Below are 16,980 nucleotides of genomic sequence, written 5' to 3' on the forward strand. Positions count from 1 at the left end.
CAGCTCTGTTGGTCGGGAGTACCGGCCCGGCAGACATGCGCACGCATTTTTGTTCTGCGCTGGGAGAGGGAAAGCAAGACCTGTCCACATCGGACCAACCTATCGCTGCTCTGCATCCCTCTTCGGCATCACACACGCACACACAAACAAGGCATCATGCGCTGGTGGCGTGAGGCTGCCTTCTCACATGCGCTGGTACTTGGCCACCGTTGTCCTGATGGCTTCGGTGAACGCGGGGATGCGAATGGGCTGGCCAATGCCGGCATCGTCCACGGTATGAAAGGGGTTCTTGGTCGCAAACTCCGCGTACAGGGCGTGGAGCTCCTTGAACAAATTCGTGCACTCCATCGTTCGGTTGTCGGAGAAGAGCACGAACTTCACCGAGGTCGGGGTCTCGTAGACGTGGATGTTGTGCTCCTCGCACTCGACCAGGGTCATGCAGGCGCTGTCGAGTGGGTCGGCGTTCGGCGTCAGTTGCTGCGACATGCCACAGGTTGAGAAGAGGACGCTGGACAAGGTCAACTGCATATCCGGGTTGGCCCCAAGTTCGCCGATGTTATCAGGGCTCGTGAAGGCCGTCTTGGTGATGAGTTGACCGGACTGGTTGATGATCCACAACAGATGCACCACCATGGCTGCCAGTGGTCGTCGCGACGCTGGTGATAAGCACTGCTACACCTGAGACGACTGCTGCTGCTATTCCTCACCTCGACAGCCAGTCATCAGCTCGTCAAGCCCGACGTGTAAGATAACAACAAAGTAGACAAGACAACGAGGGAGAAGAATAAGGGACACGTGCGGGTGTCCATCGCTGATATGAACGTCCAACAGCGGAACAGTTAACAGGAGGTGAGAGGTGTGTTTGTGTGTGTGGGGGGGGAGCATCGTCCACATACACACACACTATCCCCTCCTCCTTCCGCAGACGCACGGGTGGCTTTGGTGAAGGGGAAGACAGGGAGTCCTCAGTGCACCGCCATCCGATTGGCAGAACGTTTTACACACACATATACACACACGAGAGTGGCGACATCAGCGTTTCGTCGATGCGCACCCTTGCGATACGATGTTCGCCTGCGTGTGCCCCCTTGGCCACGTATATCCTTTTTTTTATATCCGCCTTTTCTGTTTTAGTGCCTCAGGGGTGGTGGGGAGCACCAACCGCGCCATTAACGTCACGTTACCCGAGAGTGGTGTAAGGAAGAAGAAAGAAGATGCCATAGAGAGCGCGCTGCAGGCGTTGCGGTTGCCTCGCCGTCGAAAGTGAATAGCGCCAGCCAGCCTCTGCCCCGGGCTGCTCTTTGCTATAACTCGAGAGTAGGTGGAGTGAGAAGGCGTCCGCGCGTCCACGTACTTTGCACATGCAGGCACATCTACACCGGACAAGCAGGCGGTGGCGCCATGTGGCATGCTCTCATGCGCTAGTCCCACTGGGGCAGGGGATCATACGCCAGCAGCCAGTCAGAGCCGTCCCTCGCCTCACTCCACTGCAGCTGCTTCTCGAGCGTAGCCGCATGCACGGCAGCCGTGCCCGCTGCAGCGTCATTGGCGCACCACACAAGCAGCGTCAGCTCACTCGTGCGGTCTGCGTCGCTCTCACTCGCCCACTCGTTGCCCGGCTCCACGGCCAGGCAGTGCGACACAACGTCCAGGTGCACAAAGCCCTGCGTCGAGCCGCGGGTGGGTATCCACACGTCGCCTTGCGCAAACAGCAGGCGACACTCCCCCGACGCATAGAAGCAGTTCAGCGCTCCTGTGTGGGTGAGAAAGGCAAGGGCGGCAGGGGCAACAGGCACGCCGGCGGGTGTGCGAACCTTCATCTCCTTTAGGACCGGCGCGGCGCAGGCGTCGATGGCGCTGCCGCTCTCCGACGGCGTTTGGTCGCACACGGTGAAGGGATGGCGCGCCTCCCAGCCGTAGAAGAGCATGAGGTCAGGGTTTGCTTTGCAGCAGACCTGCAGGACAGCCTGCTCGCCGCGGGAAAGCTCCTTCGGTGGAACCATCGTGATGAGAGCATCCGAGACACGCACGGCGGAGAGAAGAGAGTCCAGTCGCGCCTCCACCTCGGAGGCAAGCGCCCCGCTGCCGAGCTCGGTGATCAACGTCGCCGCTTGCGGCAGCAACATCGTGAACACCTGCGCCGTCGCCTGCCGCTTCTCTGTCAGATAGACCAGGTGTGCTTCGCAGAAAGCCTCAGCGTCATCGTTCCCGCCCAGCAACAGCAAGACGTGTCGCTCGCCGCGCCACTGAGCTTCTGCGGCGATGTCCTCGATAGATGAGGTGGCCGTATCTTCGCCGCACACGAGTGAGCAGCTCGCGTGCAGCGCCTGAGTAAGCAGCGGTGTCAGCTCAGCCGCCGCACTACCAGGGCATACAATCACGTAAAACTCGATACCAGCCAGCGTCTTGAGACGCTGTCCGGCTCGGGATGGAATGCCAGTCAGAGTCGCCTTGGACAGAGCAGCACCGACGGCGGCGCCGCTATGTGGTTTCACATCCTCGCCAAAGAGGCCGCACCCCCTGACGGGAGTGTACAGCCCGGCCTTGTGCGCCCGCTCCAGATGGCGCTGTGCCTCCTGCAGCGCCTCACGCTCTGCATCCGTCTCCACCAGCGCCAGTGCGCGGCTAAAGCTCACCCAGTCGTACGGCTCCTCGGGCTCTGGCGCGTCCTCGATGGCATCGCTGGCGGCGCCGCGTGGAGAGGGGCTGATCGCCAAGGCAGTGTAGATGGTCACACACCGTGGTCCGACGTGGTCCGCGTTGGCCGTGGCCGCTGTGGGGTAGTAGACGACCGGCGGCAGATAGCTGGGCAAGAAAAAGTTATCGCTGCTCACCTCGCAGGCGTCGCAGAGGGCACGCACGGCGCAGTCCACGCACGACTCCTCGGTGCGGCTGTGAGGCGCAAAAGGAATACGCATGCGTGCGGCCATCGCATCTCCCACGTTGCGCACCAGCACACATTTTCGGCCGCGAATCAGCAGCACACCGTAACCGTGTGCAATGCGAGAAGTGTTATAGTGAACCGGAATCTCCTCGATGGAGCTGCCAGCCGTCATGGAGTGCAGCACCTCCGCCTTGGTGAGCGGCCGCGCCTCCTCGGCGCGCAGCGTTGTGCGGCCCTCCTTGTCACGACTCAGCACACCGGCGACCGCTACTGCAGGTGGCCTCCGCTGCTTCGCTTGCCGGTCAGTTGATGCGGCTCGCGCGTGCCACGCGGCGAGTGTTGAGTCCGCTGCGACCATCGCCGGCAAGTTCGTCACCTCCACGCAACCGTCCGTCGTGCCGACCAAGCCGGTCCCTAGGTCTAGCACACGGCCCTCCACGATGACGCGCACCGGATCACACCAGTTGGCGAGGCCGTGAAGACCGCTCACCAGCATACTGCCAGCGCTGTCGCTCACTGCCGCCTTTGCGCCGTGCTCGTGGCCACCGCCGCAGCCTTCGCTGCCGCATCCACAGGAGGACTCGACCGCACCTGCGGAATGACCAGCATCGGCGTCATCCGCGCCCTCCTCGAATTCACTTTCCTCGTCGCTGCTGCCGGCGTCTTCGTAGTCGGCCTCATCCGCGTCGTGGTCGTGACGGTGGTGGTGATGGCGCGCACCGTCCCCGTGGCTGTGGCCGTGGTGGTGCGCGTGGTGGCGGCCGTGCCCCTCATCCTCATCGTCCTCGGCGGCGTCGTCGTAGCCGAGTGTGTCGAGCGGGCTCAGCCGTGGCAGCTGCTCCACGCTCTTTGTCTGCTTGCTCAGCACGAAGTCCAGTCGATACACGCGCGGTGCCGCGTAGCGCTGCTGCACATCGACCGCCGTGCCGTCCGCCGCCGCAAGCCCCGCCTCGCGCGCGATGGCCGCGAAAAGGGACGGCCCCAAGTCTGTGGTGACGCGAAAGGATGAGATGCGGTGATGCACGTCCTTCAGCGCCGTCAGCCATGCAGACCACCCAGGAACCTCTGTCTGCTCCTTTAGCAGCACGATTACCTCTGGAAGCTGATAACCGTCGACGGCGGGGCGTTTGATCACGGCGTTCGTCATGGCGGTGAGGGCGCTCAGTGAGGTGGGGCACAAGAGCACGAGTCGCTGCACGAGTCGATCACGGTGGCCCAGCGTCTTCTCGCCCACAAGCACGTACTTCATCGCGAGGTGTCCCGACACCCCGGCCGCCACCATGGTGGCGTTGTGTGGGTTCAGTCGCGTGATGGCGTTGCTGAGCCGCTTCAGCAGCGGCCCAACAGCGGCGCCGTTGACGTGTTCCTCCTGATCATACGTGGCGGCACTGCTAAGACTGGTGGTGTCGACTACGTAGACGGCGTGCGTGGTGTTGGGGCGAGCCTGGAATACCAGCGTGCTCAGTGGCTCCCACTGAAGGCACGGGTGCTGCGGAGTCGCTGAATTCTTCGACTTGAGAATAATGAGCGGCTCTTCTGGGGCAAACACAATCTGGTAGCCGGGGCGGGTGTTGGCGAAGGCGAACAGACGGACGCTCGTGTCACGGGAGGTGCCGGCCACGTGCTCCTGGTGCTGCTGCTTATCTGCTCGACTCATCTTCTAGAAGAGCACGCACAGCGAAGGCCGAGTGCGGGAAGGGATACACGCGGCGAGGATGGAAGACAGGTGGCGAGACAGACAACCAAAGGAGAGCGCACACGCGCGCTGAGTTACAGAGACAGAGAGAGAGAGCACAGCAAAACCCAGCTTTGATGGGTGAAGGCAGAGACACGTGCATCAGCTCCCGCGCGGCGGTGGGGGACACGTCATCGCCCCGTCGCCTCGCCCAGACGCGGAAAGACGTAAGAAGGGAAAGTGCGCAGCAGGGCCTCACAGGAGGAGGGTCCGAGGAAAGGAGGTGAAGGGAGGTGAAAGGGGCGTCCAGGGAGGGGTTGCGCACCCATGCCTGCCTTCTAGCTCAGCAGTAACCGAGAGAAGCAAAGCCCAAGCACACAGGGCCATCGGAACTTCCGACGGTGCTAGGTGGTGTGGTGGACAGGAAGAGGAGAAGAAGCCTGTGTTCGCCATGGCGCCATCGCTGCGCTACAACCCAGGTGTTTCGAGGTTCACAAGAAAAAGCATCTCACAATTTGCTCAAGTGCGTCTCACATCGTGCTTGCCTAGCCTCCCTCATGCGCGGAAGGGATGATGGCGGCTGCTACTGCTGCCTCTTCTGCGGAAATGAGCAAGGGCTCAAGCGCCGAAGAGAGAGGAAGAGGTGCAACGCAGCATCGCTGCTACCTTGTCCTTCGCCGATGAAAGCAGGCCTGGAAGGCTGCCTCGACGCCGTTTATCTGTCTTTTCCTTTTGGCTTCGTCGTGTGCGCGTCTCTGCATGCGCGGGGTCGAAAAACGAAACAAGGGAGATGAGCTTGAAGTGCACCTCCGGCCATCAAAGACGCGCTCTTGCTCCTGGGTGCCGCTGTCTTTGCAACGCAGCTGACGAGCGCACACGCACGCACACACACACAGGCAGCGCCCGTCACAAAACGTGTAGAAGCGACAATACACGTGGGAGAAGCCGACGGCGACGCCGCATCGCCTCCTTCGACCTCTGCACCTTCACCACACGCACGGCAGTTGTCAGCTACCGCTGCGCTGCACGCACAGCCAGTGCCGCCGCTCTTTACAACTCACACATAAATGAGGTCCGGCCGCACGTCGCCATACATATGGTAGAACGCCTCCCACCCACCACGCAGCACGTACACGGCAGGGAGCACGTAGCCGAGCTTCTTCTGTGCCAGAACGAAGCGGTTGGCTCCCTTGGGGGCCCGTATGAGCGACTGGGCACAGTGAAAGACAGCGATCTCTTTCTTCTCTTCGAAGAGCGTCTTGGCGAGCTTTTCGTACATCTCTTCCGTGCAGCTAATCGTCGGCATGCTTATCGAGTTCACGATGAAGCCGCAGTCTCGATCACTATCCCTGCAGTCTATCACCGCGGCTTTGGTGAGTGAGTCAGGATTGTCGAGCACCTCCACCAGCTCTTCGGGCTTCATGTACGTGTAGTTCGCCATTGCGGCGCAGCCAAGTGAGGTATAAAGAAGATTAGCGCATAAAGCGGCGCCGGTGAATGGCACTCACTCACGCACGGCGCTTAGACACAGTGTGCAGATTGCTTCCTTTGTCAGGAGTACGTCGCGGCCGCCACCGAGGGACGTAGAAAGTCGCCGCAAAGCAAACTAGAGTGCACGACGACAGTCACCATGTTCGAAAAGCGGCACCGTAAGAGCCACAAAGAAACCCAAAAAGAAGGCAGTGAGGTGGCAAGCAAGCACGCGCGCCAAAATGGCAATCCTGTCGCATGAGGAAGGGCTTCTGTGCATCCTTTCCGTGCGGCCCACAACGTAAAAGTTAGAGCAGCGCACATGCAAGGGAACAGAACAGCCACGCACTCACCCCTTTTTGCGTCTGTGCGCGCTACTTTCGGCAGAGGATGGGCCGTCGTGGTGCGCTGGCGCGCCACTGGAGCGGCAGCGCTGTCTTGCCCACCACCGCCTCATTTGCTGCTTCATGGCCTCTCAGATAGAACGCAAACAGAGAAGCCGTGTCGATGCCCCGTGGCTCTCTCCAGCTTGGGCCCACTGCCGGCGTTCCTCATCCCCACCCACCCCTCGAGAGCAGTGCGGTCGGGGCGAGGCGCATGAGCGCGTGCCACTCACTCGAGCTATCCAACAAGAACACCCGAGCAAGAAGAGATCTGGCGGCACCGCAACTGCTCCCCCCGCCTCCCGTCACAAGTGAGTCCATTGCGCTTCTCCTCGTTTTTTTTTTCCTTTCCTGCACTGTCGTTGTTACGGTTGCTCTGGTGCGTTTTTTTTGGGGGGGCCTGAGCGCAGCTGTTGTCCCGTATGCGGTCTCTGTCTGTCTGTGTTTGTCTGCGTGTCTACAGTTCTGGCCGAAAGAGGGGTGAGGAAAAGGGAGCGAGAAGGTCCGAGACGCAAACCAGGTAAAGACAGACACGCACACACACACGCGCACCCGGCTGAACAAAGCCGACGGGGGGAGGGAGGGGGGGGGCAGCCGCAGCAACAATAGAAAGGCAAGGAACGGAGTGCGCAAACTTCGTGGGCAATCATGTACAACACTCTCACTGGGAATCCACAACCACACGCACGGAGACATATCTGAGACGACGCAAGGATCGAGATCGAAGCAAGCGGAATATGCAACACACAAGAAATTAATAGAAGCAAAAAAAAAGGAGGATCGCATCAAGTGGGGAGATACATACACACACACAAAGCAAGCGTGTACTCGTCGTTTGGCTGATGCCGATGCTTGGAGACGGCGACACGAAAAGCGTGAGCTGATTCAGGTCGTTCGCGTGGAAGACACCGAGGGAGGGGATGGAGAGAGGGGCCGGGCCTCGGTAGCGCGGGGTGCAGCGGGCTGCGGATTGTTCTACCTGGGGAGGCGGGGGGAGGGGGTGCAGAGGAGAGAGCAGGAAGAAGACGGTCAGCCCCGCGCATGCACGCAGAGAAGGTCATACCGACATCACGCCGACAATCTGAAAAATCGTCACTGCGCGCCTCCTCTCCTCAGTCCTCCGCCCTAAAGCACGTTCAGTAGGAAGGGCACAAACGTGGCGCGAGACGAGGGCAGCAGCCGGTACGCCCGCTCATCATCCAGATACCGTTGCAGCGCCTCCTCCATCACGGGACGCAGGTCACGCAGGTTCAGCACAAACGCGGCGGCAATGTCGTACGTGATTTGGACGGTGTCCAACAGCTTGCGCGCAATCGGTGCCTCCTCGAGAACACGGAAGCCCATGTACACGCAGGACATTACATGTGGGTACGTGAGCAGGAGCATTTGCCGCACGTGTTCGGCGTAGCAGGGCATAATGTAAGGCTGCGGGCGATACGCCTCATCCTCGACACAGTAAAGCCGATGCACCGATTCGAGCTTGTGCAGGTACATGGCGGACACCTCGCGGAATGCGTGGTGCTGCTCCTCCTTTGTCTTCAGGGTGTCCTTGTTGTCAGCGTAGGTGGGGATCGTGTTGTCCAGCAGCCCCATATCGTCGCTCATCCAGACCTGAAGCGTGCTGCTGTCCATGGACGCGTTCGGGTTCTGTGCAATCTCCGCCTTTGGAGTCGCCGTCGTAGCTGCTGTCCCGGGCGCACGAGAGGGACTGTGGCCCGAGATACCGTCGCTCTCGTCCGCGCCCTGCAGCACATCCTCCAGAGCCGCCGGATCGGTGTCAAACATTAGGTAACCCTTGCACGTCGTCGCGTGAGTCTCCGCCACCGACGCGGTGGCAACTGCACCACTACCAGCAGCAGCGGCAGAGGCCGGCACCGCCGTCGTTTCAGAGTTCACGATGGAGCTGTTGTTTCTGGCGACGCTCTGCCGCCTCTGCTGCGCTGCCTGCTCCATCTGGATCTTGGTCGACAGTCGCACCAGCGTCCGCTCCTTCTCTGCCTGCTGCGGGGTGCGGCCATACATGTCCAGCTCCCACTTGCAGTTCAAAACGCGATTGAACATGGCTTGGAGGTCTTCCTCCATCATGGGAAACTCGAGACAGGCATTCGCGTCACGCACGAACTGCGAAGCCTGCATTCGGCTGCTCTTCACCAAACAGTTGTGCAAATTCGAGTGAAGGAAGAGCAGCACGCCCGCCATGACGTCGGCGTCGCGGGCTGTGATGGAGCCGGGGTTCTGCTTCGCATACTCGTTGCCGAAGCACTGCTGAATCGTCTCCCACACCTTCGCCTCGAACATTGGTCGATCCCAGGACATGAACTTGCATGTTGTGTCACGCATCGCCACATCAATAGGTATGTCTGTGTAGTTGAAGCAGTGAAGGTACTCCTGCAGCAGCATGCGCGAAACGCCATCCTTTTGGTTTACCTTTTCGAAGATCGAGCAGAGCGCTCCGCGAGAGATGCCCGGGTACTCGAAGAGGAATCGAGCAAAAAGGGCGTAGCTGGACGTACCAGGGGCGACACTTGACGGGTCAGCCCGCTCCGTCTCGCTAGGCGCCACTGCTGCCATGAAGCCGCGACTCTCCAGGAACTCCTTTGCCTCCCTCCAGTGGCCCGAGTTAATGCTCTGCACAGCCTCCTGGACGATGCGCTTGTTATGCAGGAGGTAGTGGATGTGTTTCCAATGGTAGTTGACGTTGCTGTTCTTCCTCCAGTGAGAGAGGGCCTTCCCAGAGACAGCGTCGAGGGGAAGTGCCACGTCGCGGCCGTGGACCTCGCTCTCGCCGGAGTTGTTGCTCCCTTTGTGGTCCTCCTTGCGGCTCGCAGCCGCCGTCGCAGAGTGGCTAGCTGTGAGCAGAGGGTTCGGGTCGACTACCTCGTCTGATTCCCAGCTGTCCAGGCACAGCTCAGTCGATTCGGTTGCGCCGATCGTGCCGCCGCCCTCTTGTTGCTGCCCCTGTTGCGCGCCCTTCTGGTGATCGCGCTGCAGGCTCGCTGCATAATCCCGCGGGTCCTCGGCGATCCACCTGTACAGTGAGGTCATCAGTGTGTGAATGACCACCACGCACTCGCTGCGGAGCAGTTGCTGCTGATCCGACGAGAGCCACGGGTAGGCGTCGCCGTTGCCGTCAACGTGATCGAGGAAGGTCATCTCCACCACGTGCTCCACAAGCAGCTCCAACATGCCGCCGTACTCGGCGCCAGGGTCGAAGGCAGGGTTGCAGTCGTAGTTTACGAAGAACGAGACGCACAGGTGCGGCACGGTGAAGAGCTGCCGTATCATGGACAGCACCGCGTGCTTCTGACGGAACCCGGCGTACTGCGAGACCATCAGCGGGAGAAGAAAGGCGCCAAGCAACGTGTGCAGTTCGCGCGCCATGTGATAGTGCAACTTGCGCAGCAGCATCCCCAGCAGGTGCACAGCTCGCTCGAAAAGCGTGAACGGGGTCGCCATGGCCAGGTTCTTGGCGATGCACCCCAGCAGCTCGTATTTGCAAGCGTTTAACACAAGGGACAACCACGTGGCACAGCGGTGCTCCCGCTCGCAGTTCGCCACGGGAAGCCCGTCCAGCACACACTCGAGAGCCCACAACCCCACATCGCGCTCTCGCACGTCCCTGTTCGCGTTGGTTGGCGTGCCGCTGCACGGGCGTGATGCATACCGGCACATGCGGCGCAGCACTATCAGCAGGTCCTTCAGAGGGCTTGGAAGGGCGCCGTCAGAGGTGCTCAGCGTCGACAATGCATCCAGCACGAGAGACTCATCGACGCTATTGCGGAAGAACGTATGTGGGTCGAAGGAGAGGTTCACCGAGGAAGGCGATGGATTGACGTCGAGCCGGGTCGCCGCGGCGGCGCTGGCGGCTGCAGTGGCAGACGGCTGTGATCGCGCCAAAGTGTGCGCCACGTGTGAACTGCCTTCGTTGCGGCGAGGCACCGCGTGTCCGCGCTGCGCGGACGGCCATCGGGCCTCACGGAACACCGGGCGCTTTGGTGATGGAGCCGGCGCGTTCGAGACCTGTTCGCTAGCGCTGCTGCTTGCGTCACCTGTGCGCAGTGCATGCTTCATGATCTGCGGCGATGTTCCTACGGCCGGCGCGCTGACGAGCTCGGAGCGCCCTTCTCTGTACTGCGGCGGCTGCGTGGCGGGGTTGCCGCCGGGTTCGCCGCCAGAGCGGGGCGCCGCTGCAGTGGCAGCCGGCTCAAGCGGTGAGAAACCGGTGCACCGTGGGGCCGGCAGCGGCACCTCGGCCTTGTCCGATAGCACGACGTGGATCCAGGTGTAGGGCTCGTTGTTATCGACATCCGTTGTGTAGTCGGCGAGGACGGTATCCGTTGAGAAGGCCGAGTGTGCCTGAGCGCGGCCGTCGGTGCCGCCGACTACCTCATCGTACGTCCGCATTGTGACGAAGGTGTGCACGACGCGCTGCACGGCCGCCCGGAGCGCCAGGAGAGCCTCGCGCCGTGCAGTTTCCTGCATCCCCCTCGCTGCGACTTTGAGGCAGGACTCAATGACCCGAACCGCAGTGTCCCCATGGAAGCACGCGGCCACGTCGACGGTGCCATTGTCGGAGCGACGCGCAATGAAACTATTCGTCTCTCCTTCGCGGCCTGCACAGCACGCTTCTGCTTCGCTCCTGCGCGGTGGCACAAGGCTGCTGGTGATCAACTCAGTAACCAAACGCAACGCGCGCGTCTGCACCGCCGGCTCTGAAAAGCTCTGCATTATACACTCCGACAGTGCGCAATACACGCCCATGGCAACGGAAACAAGCATGTGGCCCGACCGGCGCGGCGCGCGGCGCCCTTTGAACGCGCCATCCTCTCCAGCAACTCCCTCGTAACTCAGCGCCGCTGGGTCCACAATGAGAGTGACAATATCTGAGGGCACCGGCATGACGCGCAGCAGCAACTCCAAGGCGGTTATGGTGTACTCCGTCAGCTTCCGCCGCTTCCAGAAGATGGCGCTGAGCACGTAGCCCCAGACGACGGCACTCTGCAATGCGGTGCAGAATGGGAGTCTGTCGGTGGTGTACATCACGGTGCGAGCAGGCCGCATCGCACTGGGTGTCGCCCCGCCGCTGAGAGACGAGTTCGATAAGTGCTGCTCCGCCCTGCTCGCGTCGTCTGTCTCTGCGCCGGTGCTGCTCTGCAACGCTGTCGAGCCGACGGCGTTGGTTGGCGACAGTGCAACCGTGGTCTTCCGTCGCTTCACGATCACTTCCTTTGTGGGGTGCGGCGGCGCAGAGGCCGAAGTACCCCCGGATGCGCCGACTGTGGCGCCAGGCATGCTCTCTCTCCTGCCAGCCGCGTCGTGGGACTTTTGTGCGTGCTGTGTCGACCGAGCGCACTTGGCGTGATGGGGCGCGGCAGAAACGGAAGACACGCCGCTGCCGGCGTGGTCCTGGGTCTCGAGATTCGAGAGCGGTGGCGCGCCGGCGGAAGCACCGCTGGTGCTAGAGCCTTTGCGGTGCGGCGGCACGGCGAAGAGGCGCTCGGACCTGGCCACCGCTGACTCGGCAGCCTTCACTCCGTGCCGCAGCTCTGCCTTCGCGGCGGCGTTTGCGACTGTTGATTCAACGCGGCGGCAGACCTCGTGAAGCACGACGCGACACGCCCCGAGGGCGCGGTGCACCAACTCCGGAGGTGGTTCTGGCCCCGTCCGAGAGGCGAGGGTGGTTGGGGGCCACAGCATCACGCGCGTGAGATAGAGGAAATACACAAGGAAAAAAAGGGAAAAGAGGGGCGGCAGTCGTTTGAGCTGTGTATGTGTGTGTGTGTGTGTGACACGCACGCAGAGCGACAGCCGCAAGAGGGGGAGCAGAGCGATGCAGGAAAGAAAGAAGACAAGAGCAGTACCTACGCTAGCACTGGCACAGCTGCTCGACTCCGGTAGCTGCGCGTGTGGGTTGGGGAGAGGAAGGAGGGGAGTCCCAATCACTCCAAAGAAATGGGATTAGCAGCAGCACCAACTAGATCGGAACCTGACGGCGTCGATGATGTAGCGCAACATGGAGAGCAAGCAGCGAGGCAGCGGTGAAGACGTAGTCCACAACGAGCTTCAGTCAGAGGCGAACCATCGAAAGAAAAGTCGATGGGTGCGAAGTCTCAAGAATGATCTAGGCGACGCTGGATTCGCACCCAGCCACAAGGACCACTACAACGGTTGCTGCGGTTGTGCAGTCCGCGAATGAATAAACAGATGTTTGCACAAGAGGGACACAAGAGAGTAGAGAGAGGGAAACGAAAGGTCCGGTCATGCACGCACACACACGCACATGCGCGGGAGCCGAGGTGCGCCGGAGGCATCACAGGATCGGAGGGCAAAGAGGTCGCAAGAAGAGAGGGGAAAAGAGGACTAACTTTGTTGTTGGGGAAAAGCGCTTCGTAGCTAAACGCGAGAGAGCCGTCACCGTGTCGGCACGGCTGCGGCTGTTCGAATGCATGGATGAATGGCTGGGGCAGAGAAGTGCTAATACGAATGCAGCCACTCCGGCGCACCCCCCCACACACACACACGCACACTCACCTCTCCGATGGAGAGCATCGCCTCCTGCTCTCTCCCTCTAAGGTTTGAAGAGATGTGGAGACCAGGAAGCCTCCCGAGACGACGGAGCGAGACGCCGCAAGTCGTTGCCGTTGTTCTTATGGGAGTCAATCAAGCAGAGAGAGCAACAAGAAACGGAGCGCCAAACGTCGACACTTTCTCCTCGTTCTTCGTCGTCTTGTGGACCGTGTTGGTGCATTGGTGCACGCGACCTCGCGCCTGTGCGTGCTCATGCGCCTGTGAGTGGCCGCCACACCCTCGCGCACACGCCCGCCCGCAACCTTCCTCTACGCGATGGAGTAGCGGCTCAGCAGTTCCACTGTCTTTTTCCAGACTCGTCTTTCGTAAGCGTCACTGGGCGGCGCCGGCGCGGCTTCTGCGGCATCAGCCAAGCCGTCCCACGGCCTTGCAAGGGTGGAGCTCGGCATCGGGACCATGCCAGTGCTCATGTTGCTGTCGTGTCTGCCCACCACGCGGGTGGAGGACAATCTAGAAGGCCCGCCGCGTGATGCGACGCCTGTCGGACTCTCAGACATGAGTGACGGTGCTTTACAGCGCACGTCCTCCTTGAAAGAGTCAGAGGAATCGAGGAAAGACACAGAATGCTCCCGCACGCGTGGCGGCTGCCCAAGAGGCTCTCCGCGTTGCCGAGAAGACAGGGCTCTGCCTCTATTCTCCTGAGGGACCTCGCTCACATCCCCGCTACTGCGGCCGCGTTGCCAAGTCCCCGTAACGCCGCCTCCCTCTTCCCGATAATACGGATGGGCTGGTTCTCTGGCGGTGTGCGTAGCGGGTGCTGTCGTGCTCAGTACCTCATCTGCGACTCGCATGGCAGTCTGAAGAGATGCCGCAGTGCGTGGCGCTGCGCGGCTAGGGTCCGTGGATAGTAGCTGAGATGGCGGCGAGGACATGTGCTGCGGCGCAGGTGGCTGCTCCGCAGGAGCATTGTCCCCCGCATCACCGTCTCTGTCGTGCTCGACTGCCCCTCCGCTGTCAGATGCAAGCGGAAGCGGGCTGTGCACGGGAGTCCAGCGACGTGGGGCTGTTGTATGCGCGGCACTGATTAAGGGGCCCGCCGACTGCCTGGCTGTCGTGTGCGCTTGCGAGTGAGGAGAGCCGCCGGCATCGGGAATGAATGAAGTCGGGCTGCGCGTTGCCGATGAGCCATTCATCACAGGCGAAGAAACACTACCGCTGTGTGACCCGGGAGGCACATCAACGCCGCCGCTGCCGCCGAGGTACACCCGTAAGCTAGCAGGGGCATTGTGAGACCGAACATGGCCAGAAGCAGAGGCAGCGGTTGAGGCAGCAGTGCTCGATCTATGTGGTGCGAGAGGATGTGTAGGCTTCAGCAGGCGCAGGCGCGTCAGAAAGTGCTGACGCTTCTCCTCCTCCAGCGAGCGGCGCAGCAAGAGCGCCTCGTGGTGGCTGCGCGTTAGCATGGCATGGCACTCGGAAAGCAGGCGATTCTGTAACGCATAGACCAGCTCATCCTGCGAGGGGTGCTTCTGTGCGTTGGGCGTCATGATGGAAAACGTGGAAGGGGCAAGGCCACCAGTGGAACTGGCGTCGTTGCTGGTGAAGCCAGAGTCTCGGCCACGCAGCGTACGACGCAGTGCGTGGACCTCCTCCTGAAGTGCTGCCACCTCTGCCTGCGCGCGCAGTAGTTCATCGATGTCGCACGGTGCATCGTTGCGCGTCGCATGGGCAACTGACGCATGGGTCTTAATTGCCGCGGAAGTCCATTCCTCGTGCAGCTGCTGCTGCTGCTGCTGGCTCACAAAGTCCATGACTGCTGGGACCAGCGCGCGCGCGAGGTCATGGTAGAGTTGCTCCATAACCCTCTGTAGCACCGTCGGAACGTGCTGGCCGTCTTGAATGCTCATGATACCGTCGAGCAGCTTCTCTGTGGCCGGCGTCACCGCCGCGGCGGCGACGCGGGACATCTCGAAAGCCAGTGCATCCACTGATAGAGCTAGCGACCGCGGCGACAGCGCTTCCGGTGTGGAAGAGGGCCTGCCGGCCGAAGCACAGTCATCGCGACGGCCGCTCACGTCTGTACTGGCGCCTTCAACTTTGCCGCTGTTGCTGCGCTGTATATCGCTGATCTGCTCTCCCAAGGCCGCCTCCACTGCCTGAAGCGTGGCCTGGGCCTCTGCGGCCGTCACACGATACGCCTCCAGTTCGGCGCGACACTCGCTCTGCTGCGCCTGAAGGAGTGCCTCCACCTGCTGCATCACCTGTGCCTCGAACACGCGGCGTTGCTCCTCCGTGTACACGGCGAGCTGCGATACGGGGGACGTCGGAGTGGCACGGAGCGACGCCGGCGCCGCAGATGGCGGCAAGTTTGCCGTCGGTGCTGGTGGCAGTGGGGTGCGCAGCTCCACCAGCGTCGGCCCCTCACTGAGGCCGTTGCTTCTCTCCGCTTGCTGGATGGTGGTGGCCATGTTGACGGTGCCTGACGTAGACGGCGCCACGGCAGTGGTCGGGCGGCGGCGCGGAGAGGGAGGTGAGGCGGTTACTGAGGTGCCAGTGTTGCTTTGCATGCTCCAGAACGGCGAAGACCGGAGAGGCTCTGAGAAGTACGACGGCGGCGTTTGTAGCTCATGCGCAACGGCGCCTTGGTCGTAATCGGCGCCTTTCGTCCGTTCGTCCACAGCATCATCTCCGTCGCTGGCGGTAGCGGATGCGACGCCGTCGCCTCTGTTCTCCTCCGCGCGCGTGTTGTACGCAGCCTTGGACAAGTAGTACGAGATGAGACGCCTAGGGGAGTCGGCGATGGTCGAGGCAGACCCGCGTGTTTGCAGCGGCTGCCGCTGCCGTCGTCGCGGGGACGATGTCGGCCTCCCTGTCGACGATGCCGGTGTGTAGAGAAGCGGTTTGCGGAGCGCCGACGGCCGCGACATGATCTCCGCGTACGAGCGCCCGGACATCTGCGCAGGATGAGGAAAACGAAGACGAGTCCAGGAGCGCACGCGCGCGGTCTACAGAAACAAACGAGAAAAGGTAGGCGTGGATGACGCCAGACGAAACTCTGTGGCGGGTGAACGACCCGAAACAGACACAGAAAGGGAGGGTAGTACGGGGAGCGACTAGCGCTGATGCACCGGCGCACGCACACACACGGGTGCGTTGGTAATGCGGTAAGGGGGATGCACAAGGGGATGAGGCGGTGGGAGAAGAACAACCCGAGCGCGCGGGGTAGAAGCCGCGACACACGCACCAAAGCAAAGAGAAAGATAGATTCCGTCAAGCGCAAGTGCCGCCGATGCACGGTCACCGAAAACTGTCTCGCACCCATGCAGAGAGAGGGGGAGGGGGCAAAGTCGATTAACGTGCCGTCGCTGTTGCCTCCTCGCCCACGTGTGTCGTTGCCGCATCAACTAAGGAGGGATGGACAGAAACACAAAGAAAAACGCGAATGGGAGGAAAATGTCAGGAGGAGAGGGTCACAGGTACGTACAGGTCTGCATAGGTGCGTAGCAAGAATACGTATGCATATGCATTAGCAGCGCAGGCGCCGTTTCCTGCAGCGTGAGGGAGATGATGGCAAGCGAGGAAAGGGGAACGCGGGTTATCGGCCCTTCCTCCGCCCCCAGTCTGTCGCGCTTGCTGTCGTGCAAGTGCAGGACGAAGTCCAAGTGTCGTCTCCAGCTTTCCTCCAGCAGCGCTATTCTTTATCGCCCTCTTTTTTCTCTTGGTGTTGTTTCTGGGCACGTTTCCCTTCGCTGTTGTCGGTGTCATTTTGTTTTGTTGTTGTTTTTGAGGCGAGGGAGGAGGGGAGGGGTCGGGCTGTGAGCGCTTTCACCGCCTCTGTATCTGCGCGCGCGTGCGCGCCCTGCCGCTACCGGGCAACGCGTAGCAGCCAGTAGCAACAGCAACACTTCTTTTTTTTTCCACCGCTGCAGAGAGTGAAAGGGTGGCGGAGGCAAACAGAGACACACGCGCGTACACACCAAAGGGGCGCAGGAACGGCCGCGGTCGAACCGGCGGCTCAATCTCTGGAACAAAGGATGAGG

At 61.4% G+C, this 16,980-nt stretch overlaps 5 protein-coding genes across 5 annotated transcripts; all 5 read right to left on the reverse strand.

Moving 5' to 3' along the window:
• Positions 1 to 183: 183 nt before the first annotated feature.
• On the reverse strand, positions 184 to 633 carry LINJ_32_2860 (conserved hypothetical protein; the record flags this gene model as incomplete). Its single annotated transcript, XM_001467925.1, has 1 exon — positions 184 to 633. The coding sequence occupies one exon, from the start codon at positions 631 to 633 to the stop codon at positions 184 to 186; it is 450 nt and encodes a 149-aa protein (XP_001467962.1).
• Positions 634 to 1,421: 788 nt separating this feature from the next.
• LINJ_32_2870 (conserved hypothetical protein) lies at positions 1,422 to 4,541 on the reverse strand (the record flags this gene model as incomplete). Its single annotated transcript, XM_001467926.1, has 1 exon — positions 1,422 to 4,541. The coding sequence occupies one exon, from the start codon at positions 4,539 to 4,541 to the stop codon at positions 1,422 to 1,424; it is 3,120 nt and encodes a 1,039-aa protein (XP_001467963.1).
• A 1,075-nt stretch (positions 4,542 to 5,616) lies between these two features.
• Positions 5,617 to 6,000, reverse strand: ACR2 (putative As/Sb Reductase; the record flags this gene model as incomplete). Its single annotated transcript, XM_001467927.1, has 1 exon — positions 5,617 to 6,000. The coding sequence occupies one exon, from the start codon at positions 5,998 to 6,000 to the stop codon at positions 5,617 to 5,619; it is 384 nt and encodes a 127-aa protein (XP_001467964.1).
• Positions 6,001 to 7,537: 1,537 nt separating this feature from the next.
• LINJ_32_2890 (conserved hypothetical protein) lies at positions 7,538 to 12,109 on the reverse strand (the record flags this gene model as incomplete). Its single annotated transcript, XM_001467928.1, has 1 exon — positions 7,538 to 12,109. The coding sequence occupies one exon, from the start codon at positions 12,107 to 12,109 to the stop codon at positions 7,538 to 7,540; it is 4,572 nt and encodes a 1,523-aa protein (XP_001467965.1).
• A 1,139-nt stretch (positions 12,110 to 13,248) lies between these two features.
• Positions 13,249 to 15,894, reverse strand: LINJ_32_2900 (conserved hypothetical protein; the record flags this gene model as incomplete). Its single annotated transcript, XM_001467929.1, has 1 exon — positions 13,249 to 15,894. The coding sequence occupies one exon, from the start codon at positions 15,892 to 15,894 to the stop codon at positions 13,249 to 13,251; it is 2,646 nt and encodes an 881-aa protein (XP_001467966.1).
• Positions 15,895 to 16,980: the final 1,086 nt, after the last annotated feature.

The sequence above is a fragment of the Leishmania infantum genome, chromosome 32 (genome assembly GCF_000002875.2).
Source record: "Leishmania infantum JPCM5 genome chromosome 32".
NCBI lineage: Eukaryota > Euglenozoa > Kinetoplastea > Trypanosomatida > Trypanosomatidae > Leishmania > Leishmania infantum.